Source organism: Melozone crissalis, unplaced genomic scaffold, assembly GCF_028551555.1.
Source record: "Melozone crissalis strain CALT ecotype California unplaced genomic scaffold, PUWL_Pcris_2 ptg000027l_1, whole genome shotgun sequence".
NCBI lineage: Eukaryota > Metazoa > Chordata > Aves > Passeriformes > Passerellidae > Melozone > Melozone crissalis.
This window is the reverse complement of record NW_026535805.1, coordinates 69562515-69583757: the sequence shown is the minus strand read 5'-3', so window position 1 is coordinate 69583757 and position 21243 is coordinate 69562515. Positions and strand designations below refer to the sequence as shown.

General features: G+C 37.2%; 2 protein-coding genes across 3 annotated transcripts in view; one reads left to right on the top strand and one right to left on the bottom strand.

Annotated features, from left to right (window-relative positions):
* Positions 1-21243, bottom strand: part of MCPH1 (microcephalin 1) — a 118107-nt gene that overhangs the window by 32958 nt on the left and 63906 nt on the right. The gene's annotated exons all lie outside the window — the stretch shown is intronic.
* ANGPT2 (angiopoietin 2) overlaps positions 2120-21243 on the top strand; it is a 41453-nt gene continuing 22329 nt past the window's right edge. For both annotated transcript variants that reach the window (XM_054280554.1, XM_054280553.1), the window contains exon 1: positions 2120-2546. In XM_054280554.1, coding sequence (XP_054136529.1) covers positions 2262-2546 — 285 coding nt within the window. In that variant the 5' untranslated portion in view covers positions 2120-2261. The remainder of the gene's footprint in view (positions 2547-21243) is intronic.

Here is a 21243-nt window from a genome sequence, read left to right as displayed (position 1 = left end):
GCAATAGGAAATTCTCATTTAAATTAGCAAATTAATTAAAGTACCCAAATAACAGAAAATACTGAATTGGAATGTCTGCTTAGATAGAAATGCTTCACACAGTGTAGTGCATTAATCCAATGCTATATTCTGTCTTTTGGATAATAGTAGGTTGGTCAAGTATCTTCCACTGTTATTCACATGGAATTAAACATTCTTTCAAACACTTCAATTAATTGAAAATTAGAAATCAGTATACAACAAGTTTGAAACTTCATTATCAATGCAAGTAGCTGTCACATTATCTGCTTGGGTATTGCAAGACAAAATTGAAGGGATGGAGAATGCATATTTCATATACCAAAGCCTCCAAATACATAAATTTTGATGCAAATAATCTTGACTATTCCAAACATATCCCTTTGTTTCCTCTGGTTAGAAGGATGAACAGTGGCATATGAATACTCCACAGGAAAAAATCCAACAAACTGGTTTCACTCATCACAGTCCAAATATAATCAGAATCTTTCTGGAATTCACCAGAATTAAATTCTAGAGATTTTTCCTTTCCAGAGGTAACTATGTAAAGAAGTATCAGCAGTTTTCAACAATCTAAGACATGAATTTTAGGTGCTACAATTCCTTTTGACAACCCCGGAACACAACTTCCATGATATAAATAAGTAAAACCACATTAATTCACTATATATAATAAAGATAAAGCAAGTTAGGTAAGAGTCTGTCTTAAGAGATCCTGAGACATGCTGGGATTTTCCTTGAATATGAGAAACTTTGGTCAGTGATTCATGTTAGTTTGACTAGCATGGCATTCCCTTTGTTTGTTTTAATTAAGAAAAATCTATAGTTTCCAGATCCAGACCGAGCCAAAATCTCAGGCAGTTTGTCTTCAGGAGTCAGTATCCTATCATGCTGGTCTCAAGAAGACAATTTCTCCTTACAGAGAGGTAAACTTTTCCAAAATTTCAGTGGAATGGACTCTTTCCCAGGGTCTGGTAACGCTAGTAATTTTCCACTTTTTCAAAATGACCGATCATTGCAGAGACCATGGGAGTTGGGAACTAGTCCTTTTTACTCTTACATATAAATTTCAAAGACTTTATTAGAATTTCTCTCCCCTTTTATGGGTATTTCCCACTCCCAAGGGCACAGAATTGGGCTAGGGAGAGCTAACAGGGTAATTCCTATTCAGTCATGCCACTTCCTGAGCTACCCCTTACTGCCACTGCCTCTGGATGGTTTTTCGTCTTCCAGTCCCAGCTAGCTTGTGATTTCTAACTCTTTTATTAACATTAGCACTTCCAAAATTAGCCATGACATAAAGAAAAAAAAAAGTGCCTTTAAAATAATAAATAAAAAGCTTGTAAACCCTTAACTCTTGAAAGACGTGCCTAAAAATGAGTGTCCATCTCAGAGATTCAGCAAAATACAAATTCTGTGTTCAACTGAAAACCTCTAATTACTGCCCCTCGTGTTCTCTTTGCAAGGATGTACCCAAGCCTGCTTTTGTATGCATGGGACAGTGTCTTTCTCCATAATTCCACAATGTATTATACACCATCTAAATAACATCTTGGTTCAGCACATTTTAAAGAAAACAAATTAAGAACAAACAAGCCCAGGGACATATGCATGTATATATATGCATATATGTGTGTGTGTGTGTGTGTGTGTGTGTGTGTGTTTAGTGGGGGTGGTCGAGGGTAAAGAGCTAAAAAATGATTACCATCGCAAATCATTTACTAGCATAGTTGGAGGCTATCGGAACTGATTGCTCTATCTAGGAAACTCTTAATTAGAGCCGTGCTGCAGGAATTCGCAGGGGTCCTGCCGCTGCCGGCTCCTCCCTGGGGTTTCCTCTCGCCGCCCCGCTCCCGCCAGCCGCTGTGCGCTGCCCCCGGCCCCGGCGAGCCCGGGAGGGAGGAGCGGCTCCGCTCCACACGTGTGCCGGCTCTTACCCATTCCGGCTATAAGGGCAGGGGAGCGAGTGCCGGCGCTGGCGAGGCGCGGGGCTCGGCGGGGAGCGGCGCAGGAAGGCAGCGGGCCAGGCGGGGCGGCCGCAGCTGCTTCCCGCGCCTGACAGCTGCGGGCACGGCGGGAGCGGCCGCACCTCCCCGGCCCGCCCGGGGCAGGCAGGCAGGGCCAGCCCTCGCCTCACGGCACATGGCAGCGGAGCGCTCGGCCGCGCCGCAGGTTAGCTAGGGCCGGGCTACGGCCAGCGCATCCAGGCTCTCTAGGTCCGCCGAGTTACCGCAGGGATTAAAATGCAGCTGGCCGCCTGCTTCTTTTTGGGCTGCGGCATAATCTTAGCCTCAGGATACAACTCCTTCAGTAAGAGCATGGAGACGATAGGCAAGAAGCAGTACCAGGTTCAGCACGGGTCGTGCAGCTACACCTTCCTCCTGCCCGAGGCGGACAACTGCCGCTCCTCCACCCCGTACGTGTCCAACGCGGTGCAAAGGGATGCACCTCTGGACTATGATGATTCAGTTCAAAGACTGCAGCTACTTGAGAACATCATGGAAAACAACACGCAGTGGCTAATGAAGGTAGGGTCATATAATTTCTATCCCCAAAACCTAACATCCTGTTATCCCTTTCAGTGTGATTTCTTTTTTTCTTGAACTGTGCCTAAATTCACAGAGTGCATTGTCTAAGCTAAATTTCTGAATTACCTTTCAATCAGAAAGTTGTTTTGAAGTCTGGGAACATAATATTAACTGGCAAGGAAGAGTAAACCACACAGTTGTGCAGAGACTGTGCCTTAAAGTTTGTCATTACATTTGAGTTGCTTGGACAAATTACATACACAGATGGACTGTGGGCATGTCTGAAGTTTCTGACATGAGAGAAGCAGCTACTAATTTATAATTAACTGGCAAGGGCTACTGTAGATCTATTTAAAGAATATAGAATATACCTTTATCTGAGGCATGCCTGAAAAATGTTATCTGAAATGTGATTTCAAAACTTGAATGAAGAAATTAACCTATTAAATCCCACTGATAAAGAACTGTAGCTTCAGCAAAGGCTGCAAGTCAGACTTGCAGTGAAATCAGCCTTGTGAAGAGATAGAATTTCAAGAAAATTCTTTAGTGGTTATCCTTTGCATCCTGTAACATTTTCAGTGAAATGTACAAGATTCAAGGGAAAAATAGTCTGGAAAAAATGTTACAGATACCACAGAGCTTCCCTTAATGCAATACCATTGGAACTAAGGGAAAATTGTCAATGTTTGTTGACAAAGTGGCAACATTTGTACCTGAAAGAGCCGGGGGAAAAAAATTCAGCATATATTTTTATTATTACTGGAGAACAAACCTGATCACTATTTCACATTTTTACAGAAATTAATTTGATTCAAAATGCTATGCAATTCAACAGATTTTGATTTTAAAAATCGTTATTTCACTACTATCTGGAAAGGTGTTATAGTATAGTCTAATTGCATGGTAAATTTATGAGCCTTTATGTTTTGTACCAATATGCCTGTCTTCTAAGCAATAAATATTTTCAGGACTTGGCACTGTATTTCCTAGTAAGTGTTCCAGTGATGCCATAATGGTTTCTTCATAATGAAAAAATCCGTGTTGCAAATAGAGAAAATTCAGTTTTTTACAATGGACAGCAATTTCATGCATAGTTACAAAATAATTTTGCACTAGGACTCACTCCTCTCATCAGTTACAAAGTTACAGAACTCCTGTGATACAACCAGTGAAACCTGCTGGCGAATTTGTGTGTTAAACTTCCCATTCCAAAACAAACAACGGAGGGTTTTCATCAACCTGGAAATGAGCCTTGAAGATTAAATCCAAAATGCATACACTTGAAGGCTCCAGTGTGGAATTCTAAATCTGTCTTTATAGGTTTAGGATGCTTAATTTAGAGACACAAATAATGTCAGTTCAGTGGTTTTTGGGTTTTTTTTTTTTAAACAGGCAAACTTACTCTCTTCCACGTACTTACCTTTCAATTTATTAATTTACAATGCTCACTGTTGTAATGCTAATACCACAATTAACAGATGTGCAATGTAGGATGAAAAACACACAAAGTAGACCAGTCTAAGCTTCCCAGCTGCTAAGCAATTTCCTAACATAAATAGTAAATCACACAACACTTCAGTCTTAAATGCCACTTGAGTAGACAAACACAGTATCGTAAGTGGCATCAGGTAAACAGAAACCAGTAAGCATCCTTATTTAGTAAAAACTATGCTGTTTCCTGTCAGCCCCTGGGAACTCGGTGCCAAGAGGAATAGGATAAGTATCTCTAACCCATTCTTTGGGGGATCAAAAGATAGATTCTGATTTCTGATTTACAAGACAGAGAAATGTTTCTTGTATTTGAGCAAAGGCTTCTAAATAAGATGCTTTAGAACAGCCTGTTGTTTTTTTTCCTAGCTCTTTCACAGCTAAACATCCTGTAAAATATCTACTGTTTGCCTTTTTCACTATTTTAACACCTGCTCTCTATGTCATCTGTTTTGTTCACAAAGAGCCTCCAACAAAAAGTAGCTTTTCCTCAGATTTACTTTGCTAGAGACACCTGGTCTGCAAGTGAAGATAAAAAGCAAACAATAACCTTTAAAGTTGCTTACAGAGTTTATTTGCTGTTTTTTTTTAAGGTCACTAATACACATTCTTAGTTCATATTTCAACCTCCCAAAATGTAGTACAAGGTCAGTCAAGATGGGGAGAAAAAATTGTATTTGCTTATTTTTTTAGTGTATTGAAAGTGTAATACAAGATTGCTTTTAAGAATAACCTGACATTTAGCTTCTCAGCAATTGCACAAAAACCTTCACTGGGTCTTTATCTTTAAAAGTTATTTTTGTTCATTTAAGAGGCAGAACCAGTTTTGTTTTGAAGTTGTGTGAAATATACATTACAAACTTCTAGTGTGAATTAACCTTTAAATGTTGTTCCTGAAATATTGCACATCCCCAAACATTTTTACACACCTCCCCCTCTCCTGCCTTTAATCCATCAACTAAAGGAAATGTTCTGTTTCTGAATGAACACTGGGCTGTATGAATGGAACAGCATGGGAAGTGTGTGCTTCATCTGCTTAATGGACAAACACAATGGGAAGAAAATGAGTTAGATATGTCCAGGTTCTTTTCTGATCTGCTCCTGCATAGGAAGCAAAAGATTTTTTTTTTTCTACAGTTACTACAAATTGCTTCTTCATGAAAACACATCTTTTTTCAATCTGAACTTTAATAATGCATTATGCCACTACTATATGTGCCATACATAAAACTGGAGAATGTCTTTTAAAAAGCAGATTATGTTTAAGCATTCAGATGACAAGCTAGGACAAACCCTTATTCCACCTAATCCATGCTTTAGCAGTAAGCCAGTAAGTGATACTTTGAAGCAAAGGCCAAAATGCTAGATGAGCTGTGCTGCAATATACCTAAAATGAACTTTCCTCTTTGACTTTTCCTATCTTGGGATCAATTTGTATACTGAAGTGTAAGATTTTTTTCTAATGTGTGTATGAGCAGGGAGTGTAATGCTCTCAATAATAAAATTTTTAATTAACTAGATGATAGCAGGCTGGTATGCAAGTGAGATACAAGACTGGAAACATTAAATATAAACATAAATGTTGGCTATTATACTTTGGAACTTTCAATATACAACACCAGGTTTTCAGATATTCCTAAAAGACAGGCAATCCCTTAGATTCAACAATTTAACTGTTTCTATGTGAATAAATGGCAGCTTTACCATTTGGATCACAGCACTTGTACTCAAGGAACTGCACTTTTTTCAGATATTAAGACACTGAAATAACTGAATGCTGACTTGAATTTGCTTCTTAATATTGACTGGATCCTATGACTCAGGAGATATGACTGACAATAGCAATAGTGTAAAAGAAACAGGTCATATTTTCTTAGTCTTTCCTGTTAGAAACAGCTGGAAACAATGTATGATCAAATTAATGATAGCATCTGGAATGCAGGTAATTTATTTGTAGTTTATCAGCAGATCAAAAGACCAGCAAATAAAAATTAGTGTCAGGAGTCAACATTTAAACCCATTACCAGAACTTCATCCTGAATCATCCCAGCAGACCAGGAGGGGGATGCACTGCTGACAGAAATGCAGTATCTTTGGATACACTTAACTGAGATTCATTTTCCCTTGTCTTGATACCCTGGAAGGTTATAATTATTTCTGTACTAAATGTCATTTGTTAAATACAAAAAGATACTTTGACATGCTGCCATTCAAAACTATCTGCACACAATGAATAAGGACAGATATATTGAACAGAGTTGGACTTTGAAGTACTCAAGAAATGATTCTGACCCTGAATCCTACATTCCTTTTTTAAGTAATGCATCTGTTTTTACTTATTGTGAGAAGTGTTTGGTTCTGTCTATCAACGATTATTTGCTAAGCAAAAGAAAACTGGTAGGACACAAAAGAAACCACTTACTTTCAGACTAGTATGTTACCAGATAAAGTTTCCACACTACTCTGGATGATATAATTATACAGTTTATTGTGGTACTTCCTGTAGGTAAATTTCAGTGAAAAGATTTGAAATGACACTATTGCATGTGTTTAAAAACTTATAGGAACCATATCTGCATCATTCTGCCAATACCAAATGGGTGCTGCAGGTCTGAAATTGTACACAATCAACAAAGAAAATGAGATTTTCTTGTCCAGATTTTCAAGACAAAATTGAAATAGAGAATTCACCTCCAAGATGTTATCAGTAAAAATGGGATAAAGAGAGGATTACAGAATCAGTCTCTTGCTGGCATTCAAGATATATTTTTCTGTGCTTTGTTTGTTATTAACATGACAATAAACTTGTCATCTTTGACTGGTCCAAACAGCAAAATGAGAGATTTTCTTCATCAAATATCAACAGCAAGCATTTAATTTTCTTTTTTTATTTCTTTCTTTTCTTTTTTGTTTTCTTTTCTTTCTTTCTTCAAGTGTACTTATAGGATATGAGCTTGAAGATTCCTGAATTGCCAGTTTCCAGTTCTTTTTATTTGCATACCCATTGAATATATAAAATTTAACAGCATTACCTTTAACACATCTTTGATACTTTGTCAGAGAGACTGAAGTTGAGGATGGTGTTTCTTTTACAGACAATTATTGTTACTCCTCCTTTTTTCTTGTTAATTATGAAAAAAATGCGACAACTTCCATCTCACCTCAAATTTACAGAGTGAAACAGTAAAATGTGCTTGATTCCTAAGCTAATATGTATGTATTGCTTAGAATGGAAGTTATTCTGAAGCCCACAGAAATGGTTTGGACCTAATTCTAACCTTCACAATATGACAACTGGTACCTTTAGTAACTGTTTAATACTGTCCTTTACATACTACAGTATTTGATTTTGAAAATGTACCATATTCTTTGATTTACAATATTCAGCGGCTTAGTTAATGATTATTTCTTTAATAATTTTTTACATACTTTGGTGCAAGAACCTCCTGCTGCACTTGTTATTTCATGGGCTTCTACACAGCTTTGGCTGAAAGGGCAAAGCAAAATGGTCTTCCCCACTATTACTATTGTTATAGGTCTATACAGGAAAATGTTGCCAACTGGTTTAGAAGACAGAGTCTTACATCTTGCATTAGTGCCCACAACAGAGAGGGGCCACTCTTGGATTTTTGGAACTTTGCAAACCCAGAGTTTCATCAGGTGCCTCAGTCTATACTAATTAGCCTCCTAGAGTAAGTTCAATCAGCCTCTTCAGCCTCAAGGAGACAAATGGAGGAATGGAAAACTTAAAAGAAATCCCCCTTGATGAGGCAGGTTTTTCAGCATTGCTGAAAAACTTACAAAAGCCAGCATGCTGCATGGCTCTCATCCTAACATACTACTTTAACACTGATGTTTGTAGGCCTGAAAATTCAGAGACTATAGGTAGAAGGTACAACTGTGGACTAGACTGCAAATCTTAAATGAATATATACATAAACATTATACTTCCCACTTGTTAGAAAGCAGCTTGAGTATAAGAGTCAAATCAGGATTGATGGCTTTTCCATAAGATTTTGGTGTCTTCTCTTGCCACATCCTGAGAGAATCACAGAATTACAGACTGGTTTGGTTTGGAAGGGATCTTCAGAGATCATCTAGTTCCAACCCCTCCGCTGTGGGCAAGGCTATCTTCCAGATCAAGTTGCTTAAAGACCTATCCAGCCAAACCTTGAACGCTTCCAGGGATGGGGCATCCACAACTTCTCAAGGTAGCCTGCTCCAGTGTGTCACAGCTCTTACTTAAAAAAAAAAAAAACAACCCAAAAACACAGACCAAAACTAAACAGAAAAACCACAACAAAACCAACCAACCAAAACACAAAACCCAAAGTTCCTGGAACTGGAGATGCAAGTTGTACTTCAGAGAGAGAAATGGTTCTTGCATCTAGTTAGCATATTATGATATTAATGGGAGCCTTAAGGATGCTTGTACAGACTGCATAAGGGAAAATGGGAAGAGATGGCTTTTGGGGAAAAAAAACCAAAAGCATGTACCTGAAACAAGGATGTCATGCACAGGAAATATTTGGGTAGTCCAAATGCACCCTATGAAATATCTCACTGGTAATAACAGTGAAAACAATGTGTCAGTGGACCATAAGTATCCCTAGATCCTTCAAGAAAAGGAGAGTTTCTATGGCACTGAATAAGAAGTTTCAGAAATATGCACTGATAATTTTATCTGCCTTTTAATTATTTGAACTTCTCAGCCTAGCCAAATATAAACTAGAGGTGGGAAACTAATATGAATATCACACAACTAAAAAAGGCAAAGCATTTGGGGAGAAAAAAGCATAGCACAGTAATTAAACACCTGGAAATGCTTTAAAGATATGGCACATTACACAGCACTAAACCAAATAGCCTGATGCACACAGTAAGTTAAAAATACTGTGATAATTTCATTTCCTTGACCAGACATATTTCTAGGCAATGGGGTAGAGGAAAAATAAATCTTATTTATTCTCTAGAGAGAATAAAGAGAAATACTTTTTGGTGAACCTGATGTCTATTCCAAGTAAACCAGGCCCAGAGGAGATGTTAAAGAATGCTTTAGGTTGTAAAATCCAGATCTATGTTTTGTATGAAAAAAAGAATCCCACACCTAGATAGCTCTGCAAACACTCACTGAGTGAGTTCTTAAGCTGCCTAGAAAAATCCTTAAAAGCTTCTTTAAAAGAAATTCTTATTGTGTTCCAAGTAATTACTGAAAATCCTGTTAGATTTTATCTCTTTGTGGAACAGGTTAACCCTAAAATTAAGATGTTGTTTATAAAGCTCAGCAAACATATCCTGCAATTTGTATGATTAAATGATATCTATCTATTCTCTTTCCAACTTCCAGCACATTATGGCTTGGTCTGAAGAGAGAGCAGGAAGCTACAGGAACTTTTCTGCTGTCTTTATATTGCCCATATGAAGCTTTATCAGTTTAGCTAATAATCTTTCAGGAGCCTACTAAGGTCATAAAAAGGTCTTACTACTAAAAAGAGAAGGCTGATAGAATATGCAACCATATTTCTGCTAACTTCTCTCTCTGCTAATAAAAGTATGCATGGGAATCTTGTATTCTTCACAGAATTCACTATTCACAGAAGCTGTTAGGAAACATTTTCCTCTCTAGACAAGCAAATACTTCAGAATTCTTAGATGACAGCAATGTTTTTTCCAATTCAGCTCTCTCTGGAGATCTCTTGTTAAAACCACGCAGCATGAAATGTCATAGCTTTGCTCAAACTCATTTTAATAATGTAGGGAAAAAATTATCTTTTAGTTTTTGTACTTGTATTCAGGTCTCAAGTATCATGATAGAGTTTTAAAATGAAAACCACAACTATACAGAGTTCCTTTACCCTCTAGGGAACAACATATCAAATTTGGATCATTGATTTTGCTCAGGTATTAAAATCACTGTGTTGTGGTGACACAACTGAGAGCTTATTATTTCCAGAAAGGGGAAAAAAGCCTTCATTACTGCTCTCTCAATATTATCTACTAAAATTCTTCTATTAGGCATTGAAGTGTTAGACTGTGTAATACCTTTTAGGAATATAAATAACAAGAGATTGAAACTAACTGTGTGCACTTCAAAATCTGTACTAAAGCATTGATGAGGACTAGCTATGTGCACTTCAAAATCTGTACTAAAGCATTGGTGAGTTCAGAATAAAACCAAAACTATCCTATTAGAGCATTCTAGTGTGGTACAGCATAATCACAGAGGTGCCATAATTTTGTACTTCAGAAGCAAAGTTTTAGCATGTTTTTTGAATAAACTGTTTATCAAAACCACAGGAAAAAACACTCAGCAAATGTTTGATCTTTATCACTCCATTTAAAAGAACTTTTTGACAGGGAGAAAACCTAAAAGTTCTCATCTTTGGAGAAAATAATTGTATCCATTTAAAAATAGTAGGATCTTCTGAAAATCTCTAGTATAAAAATGACTGAGCAGTGCCTTAAGCCCTGTCCAAACAACAGCTCTGCAGACCTGTTCATTCTCAAGCTGCAGGCACTAAGAGTCATTCACCTCCTGCACTCACCATATCAGCTTCATCGCTATGCTTGCTTTTTGGTTCAGGCCTGCACCTGATGTGTGTGATCCTGGAAGGAAAAAGCCTCTTTGTTCCATTCTGTCAGGGTGTGGGAATGGGGAGACTCCCAGCTAAGTGGAAAGGACATTTCCTGGGCAATAGCCATAGCCCCCATACAGCTCCCCACACGTGATGTGACATCTGTGCACCGCAGGGCTCTGCTCATCATGTGACCTGATGGACAGACGTACACGGAGGTACCTGAGTGAGCTGAGAGGTTTAATTTTGATCCCTGGTACCTAAAAATCATTTTAGTTTTGTCTTCCTTGACAGAACTTGTAGACATCATGCTATGACACTTTATATATTTGCTTTAGGTCTTTTCCCATGTACTACATTATGTTCTATGCAACAATTTCCTCATTTTCCATTTACAAGGTGTAACTACCTGCAAGATACTAGTTCCAATCCACAGTTTCAGAATGAAATATAAACCAGCACCTTAAGGAGAATATGCCATTCAGTCAAGAAGCAATAGCCTCATTTTTCCAGGGTATCAGCTGTCAACTGACAATCTCAGCTGTGCAAAGTCTTAACATTCAAACACAAAAAAGCTGCATAGCAAGACTAAAATACATGTTGTAATGGAAAACACACTTGCCATACTTCAGTTTGCATTAACAGAAACCCTATCCAGTCAGACAGTTTTCTATTCAAGAAAATTCCCCGGTGAAGACCAAATGAAAAAATTGTCTTATTTTTGCTTTTCTTTTCAGAAGGATTTTTTGCAAACAGGGTAATTCAACTATTCAAATGAAACATTAGTTTCCAGTTTCTTAGTGCAACATAAAAAAACAGATAAAGTAGGCAAAAGACAGCTTAAATGAATAAGTAAAAAATACAAAAATCTTGTGTTTTACTGCTTCTAAGGAATTGACTTAAAAAACCTCCTAAGCTCCCTTGCGTGAGGCCTGAACTTTGACCGTATTAACTATCCCTGTGTTTTCACTTATGTTAAACTGTCATCCTGATGCCAGATTTTCTGTCAGATATAATGTTTGCCTATAAAGTAATAGTAAATTAAAAAACCCTATTGTAACAGCTACTGGAGCCTTACTGGGAATGTTTTCTGAAAACTACTCTGACATGATGAAACAAAGTTCAAATAACTAGAAAGTAAGCCCCTAGACCAATAACCTAGCCCTTAGAAAGAGTATAAACTACAACAAATATAAACAATCTGACCCCGTTGAAATCTTAGCACATACAAGCAAGGATTCTGTCAACTACAGTTTACCAGCTAGGCAAGAAAGTTTAAATATATAGTTAAAAATACCATAATTTTTTTCCCCTGACATGTAAGTTTATTTGACTTGAATCTAGAAAAAACTTAGCCATGTCTTGAGTTCAGCTTCTTTGTTATGGTAAACTTTATTATTTTAAAGAAGGCTCTGAGGACAGCGTACAAAATCCTAGCTCTGCTCCAAACAAGTAGAAAAATTCCCACTGACTTCTTAGTGAAACTAAAAATACTTCATTTCAATAACTAAGTATTAATAAAACAATATTGAAAAAGTATTTGAAGTTGATAATGTAGTAGACCAGTAAATCAGATATGTACTTTAAGGCCGAATTCATGTGGACTACCTCTAAGTAAGGATCCTATTGGAATAGAAAAAAGAGTAATAATTTTCATCACAAGGAAATAAACACTTTCTTTCTCTTGTCCCTCTCTAGTCCACGTGGGAGTAACATCTCCCAAGAGTCTCATCCAGTCAAGTCCTTTGCACTCACCATTTTCCTCAGTGAATTTTCTTCCAACTTGATAATGTTTCTTAAACTTCAAACAAAACAGAGAATTCATTTCCTCAGCTGGCTTTAAGATCAGCCTTCCAGTCCCCCTTTGCAGCTTACTGTCATTAAGAATTCCTATCCCTATTCCTATCCACATGCACTTTTAAAATTCTGCTCACACAGATTCATTTTCTTTACTTCTTTCCTTCTATTAAACTTATGCAGCTTCCTGGCTGTCCCTTTCCTCTACATTCCTTCTATTTAAACCTATCCTCCTCCAGTTTACTTTCCCTCTTGTCCAGTCACTACATGCTTGTGTGAAAAGTCCCTCTCCAGCTTTCTTGTAAGCCCCCTTTAGGTACTGGAAATCTGATCTATGGTCTCTAAAAACCTTCTCTAGACTGAAAAATCCCAACTCTTTCAACCTGTTTTCATAGAAGTGCTTCAACTATGGCATCATCTTTGGGGTCTTCCTCCATTCAAATCCCTTCTAATGCTGTGGGACCCAGAGCTGGATGCAGCACAGGTCCAGCTGGGGTCCTACCCGAGCAGAGGGGCAGAATCCCCTCCCTTGCCCTGCTGCCCTCACTGCTTTGGTACAGCCTAGGATACAACTGGCTTTCTGGGCTGTGAGCATACACTGCCACAGCATGCTCAGCCTCTCATCCACCTCCTCCAAGTCTTTCTTGTCAGGGCTGCCATCAATCCCTCCACTGCTCAGCCTGTGCTTATGTTTGGGATTTTCTGGACCTAGGTTTAGGACCTTGCATTTGGCCTTATGGAAATGTACGATATTTGCACGGGCTCACTTCTCAAATGTAAGATAGATAGCTTTCTTTTCTGGCTAGGTGCATATAGCATTGATGTCATTGTACTTTCTCCACTGCTAATGTGCTTACCCATCTTGACAGCCGAGTTTTACATCCAAGAGTTTCTGGAAAGCATATTTAAAAGTCCCCCTCCTCAGTGACCCTTGTCAGATCTTGACAGACAGGGAACAGTGTCCTCTCATAAAATACCCATCCTGTAATGAGTACAGCTTTGGTTCTCAGACATTTTTTCTGAAACTTTTTCCTCTTATGGTTAATGCCAATAGCATCATTTGTTTTGAGAGGATCTGGCTTCTGGTCTTTCTAGAAGGGCACCTACTGGCAGCTGCCTGGTGTCAAGCTTTCAGGAGCACTGACTGGAGCTCAGCTCAAGAGGTGACTTTGCATCACCACCTGAGTGCTCAGGAGGTACAAGAGACAAAGAGGAAATTTTGAAAGCAATGGATGAAAAGACCTGTCTTCATGTTTCTGTTCCAAAAACCCAACTGTCTGCTTTTAGATAGATAATTCCAGCTATTGAGACCAAAAAAAAAAAAAAAAAGAAGTATTTTTTAATCAGGATTACATAATTTAATTGTTTTTCCTGCATCACACACTATGTTTTGTTTCTGCAATATGCTGCCTATATGTTCTGATCTTGCTTCCAAATATTTGTTTTTGTCCACTTTTAACACAGTAGCTTCCTGGTTTAACTTTCAAGCATGGAATTCCTCAGAAACTTTTGCACTCAAGACTCTTAGCTGGGCTAATGGAACAGTACAGAGAACTAAATAAGTGGCATTTGACAAGAACATATAAGGACGCTAATTTTTTTAACTAAGCAGAGGTGACCACCTGAGCTTCTCTTTTTAAAGGCAGCCTTTAATTTTTTCTGTAGCCATATTTAAGGATAGTTGGTTTTTGGGTCCTGCTTCCCCTGCCCAGTGTTTTGGAAAGTTTGGGAAGTTCTCTGACAGGTTTGGTCCAGCAAGTGAGGAATTTTCAAGCTGGTGATGTAAATGTAGCAGCTCTCCAGGCACTCCACTTCCCCAGTCCATCTAGAATATTATCAATTGAAACGACAGTGAGAAAGATGCAGCACATCTTAAAAAAAGAGCTACAGTATTTAAGCACGAATTACTTTCTCTTCTCCCCTCCAAAATCAGTGAATAGGTTCTTAGTAAAGAAATTCAGTCCCTCAAAACTGAAATCAGCAGCTGACATGTGCTTCCCCAAAGTCTTGAGCATTCAAAATTTGTCAGGCCTTCAGCAAAAATGACTGGTTGTCACTTGGTAGCATCGTTGAGGCTTCTTCTACAAGAAAAAGATCTCATAAAAACTCAATAAACTATGATTAGATGCCAGTATGTTGCAAAGCTTAAGAACTACTAAAAATGCTTTCAGTTTCCTTAACCTGTGAACTTTAAAAAGAATGTAATTTTTGTCATGCTGAAAGATGCTCTGTGAACACAGTTTTGAAACTGGAGACACCCAGTTTTATAGCTCACAAAAGGGACTAATTGTGTACCATAGCTTCCTAACTAGTTTGATCCTTGAACTCCAAAACATTCTTCCTTCTGGTTGGAAATGGAATGCAAGATGACTGCTTCCCTAGAAAGCAATGCTGAGAATGAACTGTAAATGCCTATCTCTTTTTCACTTCCCCAGTAACATGTTTTGAAAAGTGGAATTTGCTTCATATTCGTCGAAAACTTGATCTCTGATTTGCTTCACCACATCATGAGCTATTCTCTAAAATAGACTTTCCCATTGAAAGAGGAGTTCATAAAAAACCACTTGATATTGTTTGAGATAAAAAAGATAAATGGCTTTAAGTGTGACTGATACATTTGCTAAATATTTTGTAAAGTTTATAAGGCTACACAGACAATGTTTTTCATGAAAAATGTCACCAGCATATCTGATAGTAAGTTTATTTCAGTTGCTCAGTAGAATGGAAAAAATACACAAATGAGAAAGGATTATGAGAAATAAGATCTGGGACAGCAAGTGTTTATTCGGATGTCATCTTTGTAGGGCACAATCTCATCCTTACACTGGTCTGGTAAAGTCCAAAATCTGATTGAAAACATATAGGCTTGTCTCCAAAAGGTTTGAATATTCAATTTGGGAAATTATAGTCCAATGCCATAACCTAGTTTTTGAAATTTAAATATTGATTAGCAGTATTTCCTACACTGTTAATAAATATGGAATCCTAATTTTGAGTATTGGTGGCTTGTTGCATATAATGAAAATATTTTATGCATTTCAGTGAATGGCTGAAGCATCACTGGCTTCTTGTCTTCCTGGCTTCAGTGCTACTGAACTTCGGCAAAATGCCATTCATGACTCACACTATTTATTTATTTATTCTTTATTTTTAGACTAATGGGAACTTTATGAATTCCTTCCCTGATTTTTAAGAGAAATACCATAGCAGCTATGGTCCATAAAAACGGTGATTCAGAATCTTAAATTATTGCCTTAATGAATAGCCTTAACTCTTAATGAGTAAGGGTAATCACCAAATAATTGATTTTAATTTTGAAGATACTCTTGTTAAATTTTGTTTTTATAAAATTATTTACCTACCTACATAGAAATTGACACTGTTAAGCATTTTGTCAAGTTGACTATTTAGTTTCCATTAACAGTGCTTTTTTGCAAAGAATATTTTTCATTTGCAATTTAATGCAGAAATGCACCATAGAAAGTAGGTGCATCGTATATAGTACAAAGAACCCATGTCATCCTCCAAATGACAACACACATGTGTAGGTAAGAAAGCAGTAGTGTAGTGTTACATGGATAAAATAAGCTCAGTGTCTGAAATGTCTATACTAACTCAACTATACCACAGCTTTTGGGAGTGTTTCAGCTGTCAAAGTCTCTTCCCTTTTCCTATGTGCTCCTTTGCCTTTTCAACATCATCACTTGGATTGTAACATTCATAGTTAGTTCAGAACATACAGTAGAAAATCCAATCATCCTGTAATAACTTTTAGAATTAGATCAAGAATACTTCCATTCAGGAACACAGATTGAAAGTAATTCTTTATAAATATAAACTTGTATAGAAAATGAAGACATTTCATACATTTTATTTCATGTTACATTAATGAAAATTTAGTTTTAATTTAAGTAGAGTTTTGCCAGTAAAGGAGGGGGGGGAATATTTTTCTTCTGCTAGCAAGAGTAAATTATAAAAGTGTAACAGTTTCCTCTAAATGTAGTGTAATCAGACAGGAGAATAGGCTGGTAAGTTTTCATTTAGTGCACAAGTGTCCCTACCACAACCATCTGCATATCATTTACTTCAAAGTCTGTGTTTACTATTTTAAGAGTTAGCATTTAAACCTTTAGTATTTTTTTACGCAATTTTAGCTTCAACATTTTCCAGTAAATCACAGCTCACTTCCAGATAGTATTCATTTATGATGTTACTTTCACCTTTTGTTTGCTGACAGGAAAATGAGATAAGAGAAAAATCTTAGCTGGAGGTCTGGACAGGCAGACATGTTTGATGAGGCATAGAGACATCTCAAGCATTCCCATATACATTCCCTAAAGATTTTTTTCCCTCCCTTGAGAAACAACTCATAGACCTTTGGGACTTCCTGCTCTAGGGAAAAGGAAAAAAAAGAAAATTTTAAATGTCTCTTTTTCAGACATGATTGTGTTTTATTTCTGCAGTGTACTAATTTTTTCCAAAAGTTACAGGCTCCTAAAATTGATAACTTAGTTCCAGAAAACATGAAGAAATAAATTATTTTATTAAAAGTTGCTTTAAAATAGCTTAAGGTCTGATTGATGGAGATTGATGCAATGCCCTTAAAAATGTGTTCCCTTAGGTCTGTCAAGATAAATGACTCTTGGAAAGGGTAGTGATTCTTCTATTTCCATCCTGACTTGAAGCAGTAGGAACAGGGACAGACTGAAAATAAATATGAAAGCTATTTTAAAGAGAACAAAACTATCTGCAAAATTGAAACTTTAACAGTATTTTGCCTTCATAACACCGATGTATTCATGTGATGTGGAAATCCAAATACAAGCACACATGGAGTGCCTGTCAATACGGTTACATACACGCACATTGAGGAGCAAGTGTAGCATTATATGTTGGTAAAATACTGCCTGCCTGAACAGCTGTGATGAAATTGAGGCAGTGTTTCCTTCTTTTTTAAAAAGTACATTACTGGATAACATTTCACTGTTATTCATATCCAGTAGGACCCAAGGTGGGTCATACCAAGAAAACCCTCCTAATGTACAGACTTCAATTATACTACAAATAAACAATTTAAATATTTAGTGTTTTAACTGAAAGGTAAGTCTGTTAAAATAGTCTGTGAAAAAAACTACATTTTTGTCTTTATATTAAAAAAATGTATCAGTGAATGAGAAATTTAAGGATTCTATGGCATATAAGGATAACCTTTTACAACCAGAAAGCTGCACATTGACATAGCATTAAAAAAAACCCAGTCCAAATTATGGGCTAAATTCTACTTCAGATGACTCATGAAGAAATCAGATGTAGCCACAATCCAAAGAACACTGCCCCTCTGAAAAAAGGGCAGGGCAACTAAGACCAAGCATTACTAGGTTAAAGATACCTCAAGATATCTGGAGTATGAGAAGCAGGAAGGTCACATCTATATTCTGAAAAAGTATTCCCAAAGGAACTAATGAGACTCAGCTTTTTTTATTTTGACCAGTTACTAAAACTAAGGAAATCTGCTTATGGACGCTTAAGTACACTTTCCATCTTGCTTGCTTTTGTGTGTATAATGAACATCTTGGTGAAAAAAGAACCTGGATGATGACCACAGGTATTGGAAGAGCTGGTTAAACTCAAGTGGTTTAAATTTGCAAAGATAAGTTCTAAATAAAGCTCATGACATTTTTATCAGGGATGTGAGAACTATAACTCAAAGTTTTTGACAGCTTAATATATGTGTAACATGTCACTCCTTTGTGGAAGGGAGTACTCAAAATTTCTCAATGCCCTTGGTCAAAGAAGAGTGGCAAAACCCAAAGGGGTCCAAAAGAAAACCGGTCACAAAGTTTTATCAACAGACTACACACTTGGCATGGAAATATGTTTGCCCCTATAAAGAGAAGTGAGATAGGAGAGGAAAGGGGATCACCAGTTCTGGGTCCAGCACTGATCCAGCCAATAGGGTGTCCAAGGTCCTGGTGGTGCCACCCAAGCTTTGTAGGGGTAGCACCGTTTTATAGGTAAATTTCCCCCTCCTGGGACTTAGGTTTAAATAAGTGAGCAGGTGAAGTCCATTCTACTGGACCTTTCTGGAAATGGGTTGAGGGTCTTTGAGGGTCTTTTGATGGTCTTGATCCCCCTCTACTGGATTGACCCTGAGCTGACAGTTCATGCCTAATTCTTGACCCTGATTCTGCTGATCTGGTCACCACAGACCAGAAGTAGGAAGTGGGTTCCAGAAAGGTGCTGCCCTACTTTCTGACAGCCCCTCTTTCTAGCCACATCCTGTTCTTACTTGCCCACTTGAATAGCCATTAGCATTTGAGGCAGAACAACACATTAGCTCCTTACTGCCCAGGCATCTACAATATACCAAACTCTGTAGCTTCAACGGATATTTAAAAGGTGCCTAGCTGTAAATGTATTTTTTGTTGCTAGGTTTTCTACTGGATCTACTCCACTTTTTAAAATCCAAAACAAAAGTTAGAGGAAAATCACTATATATGTGTCATTAGCCCTGCACTTTTCTCTGTATCTACATTAGATGACTAAGTATGCAATATGGGTTGTAACACAACCTGTTCACACAGGACACAACACTGTATAGAAACTCATTATTAACATTACCTCTTGCTGAAAATAAATGTTAGACTTGACAGAATCAGACTATAAACATTAAGAAAATCACCAAACTTTATTTGGAAAGCCTGATCCAATAACTGACAATTCTATAAAATAGAACAAGCACCCAGTACTAGTTGTACTATTAATATGGGGTAGTGTTGGGCAAAGGAGGGATGTATGTATGGAGCTTAAATGCTGCCAGGAACATGACTGTTTAATTAGTACAGATTAAACATTTGGCAGCAAAGAACAAATGCAAGACATCATTCATAATTTAAAATGGAAAATATGGTAATTCAAATGTCTATAAAATGCACAAATAATTTGCTGATTCTTTGAAAAATTCTTTTGTATGGACGCAAAATATACAATCAGGAAGGTTTTTCATTTGACTGAGTATTGATAACTCTTCACAATGGATTATTAGTATCTCTATCAATGGTTAGAAAATACACTTCTTTTAGTGCATACTCTACATGTTGTCTTCCCTTTCTTGCCCATTTAAACCTTGTTTGAAAAAAAAGCCTTGGCTATAAAAGCAATGTATTGGAATGTGCTGCAATATTATTGACCTGTCCTTGTTTTTTTGGCAACTTAGCTGGAGTATTTTCGCCAAATTTTATGATTTTATATGATTTGAAGTAATAAAACATGATGCAGCCCCAAAGTGGTGACCTTAGAGAATTTTTTCTCTCTAAAAATGCATCACTATAACTTTGTAACAAATCTTAACTGTAAAAGTATTTCAATTTTCCCAGCTGTTTTTGCAATTTAAGCATATTTTGAGACACGTTTTTTCCCATCTGTGCTTTCATTTTTATACTTTGTTCAAGAATACATGCCAGCCAAATTCCTACACAAAAGATAGAATATTTAATGAAAAATTCCAAGAAGAATCACTGAAGTGCTATCAGTTAAATAGTCCTTCTTTCAAACATTCCCTCTCCCTTGTATTATCTTTAAGATAGTCATTGATCAACTTACTCCCTCAAAAGCAAAATTTCTGAAAATACATCACTAATAGTCAGCTACTAGGTTTTAACGTTTATTTTATTCAATAACCACAATGTAATCATGGTTAACACAGTTCTCATAATATTCATATATGATCTGAATCAAAAAGAGATTCAGATAGCTAGTGCCATAGCTAGTGCCGTGGCAAGATAGAAATCTGGCAAATAATCCCTGTTTCACCTTCCAGATTTGAGCAAAATATTGAAGAAGACAGACATGCTGTTCAAACTACCAAGCCTCCTGACTGATGGCTGGGGAATGAGGCATTCATTCCCATGTCCTTCCCTCTTTTAAACCTCTTTTTTACCCAAGCTATTCTTCCCCCTTCAGAAACTGAGTGTGCTACTGCTTACAAAGAAAGGAGTCTCCTTGGCAGGAGCTGATGAATAGTTTCTACAAAGAAATGTGCCACAAAGAACAGCAGTTCTGCAAAAATGGCTGCTAATCCTCAGTGTTGTCAGTGTAGCTCAGCCGTGGCTGTGGGAACTGGAGCCCTGTTAAAAAAGTTCTTCCACCACCCTGTCAGTGAAACCCAAGGGCTTTGCTTGCCGGGGGTATGAGTGGAAACAAGTTCTGCTGTCACTAAGGTCAGTGCAGGATGGTGAGGCATTTTGGATGAAAGTCATTCTTTTACTTTTTGAAGAAGGATGAAAGTAAGCACCTGCCACTAAGAAAAAGTTGTAGGGGTGTAGCTGTAAAAAGTGCTAATTACTACAGTTTGGCATTGTATGGTGAAGAGAGAGGGGAAATAAGCAGAGAGGGATCAGTGCATTATCTTGGTTCAGGTCAGAAAAAGATTTTATGATATGTACATGCAGAAAACGTACAAAAGTGGGAGAGGATTAGTGAATATGAAGAAAAAACCAGAAGTGTTTTATGTAATCATGCTTTATAGGATTTTTAGGGAAAAAACCACAAGAAGCTCCAAAGCCACTAAATAGGTCATTATAATTTTGATGCTTCATGTTGCTCCAAATTAGAATAAATGAGTCAGATAATACAACTGGCTTTAAATATAAGACTCCTTTTGGTATTCACATTTCATGCTTTCAAGTAAGAACAGATACCATATTCCCTAAATTACATATTTAATATTTTTTAAGTTAAAAAACAGATGTGAAGACAAACTTAAAACTGGAGTCAAGAGAATACTTCAGTGATTTGGAAATCCCCACATAAATAAGAAATTATTTGAAAGAGATCAG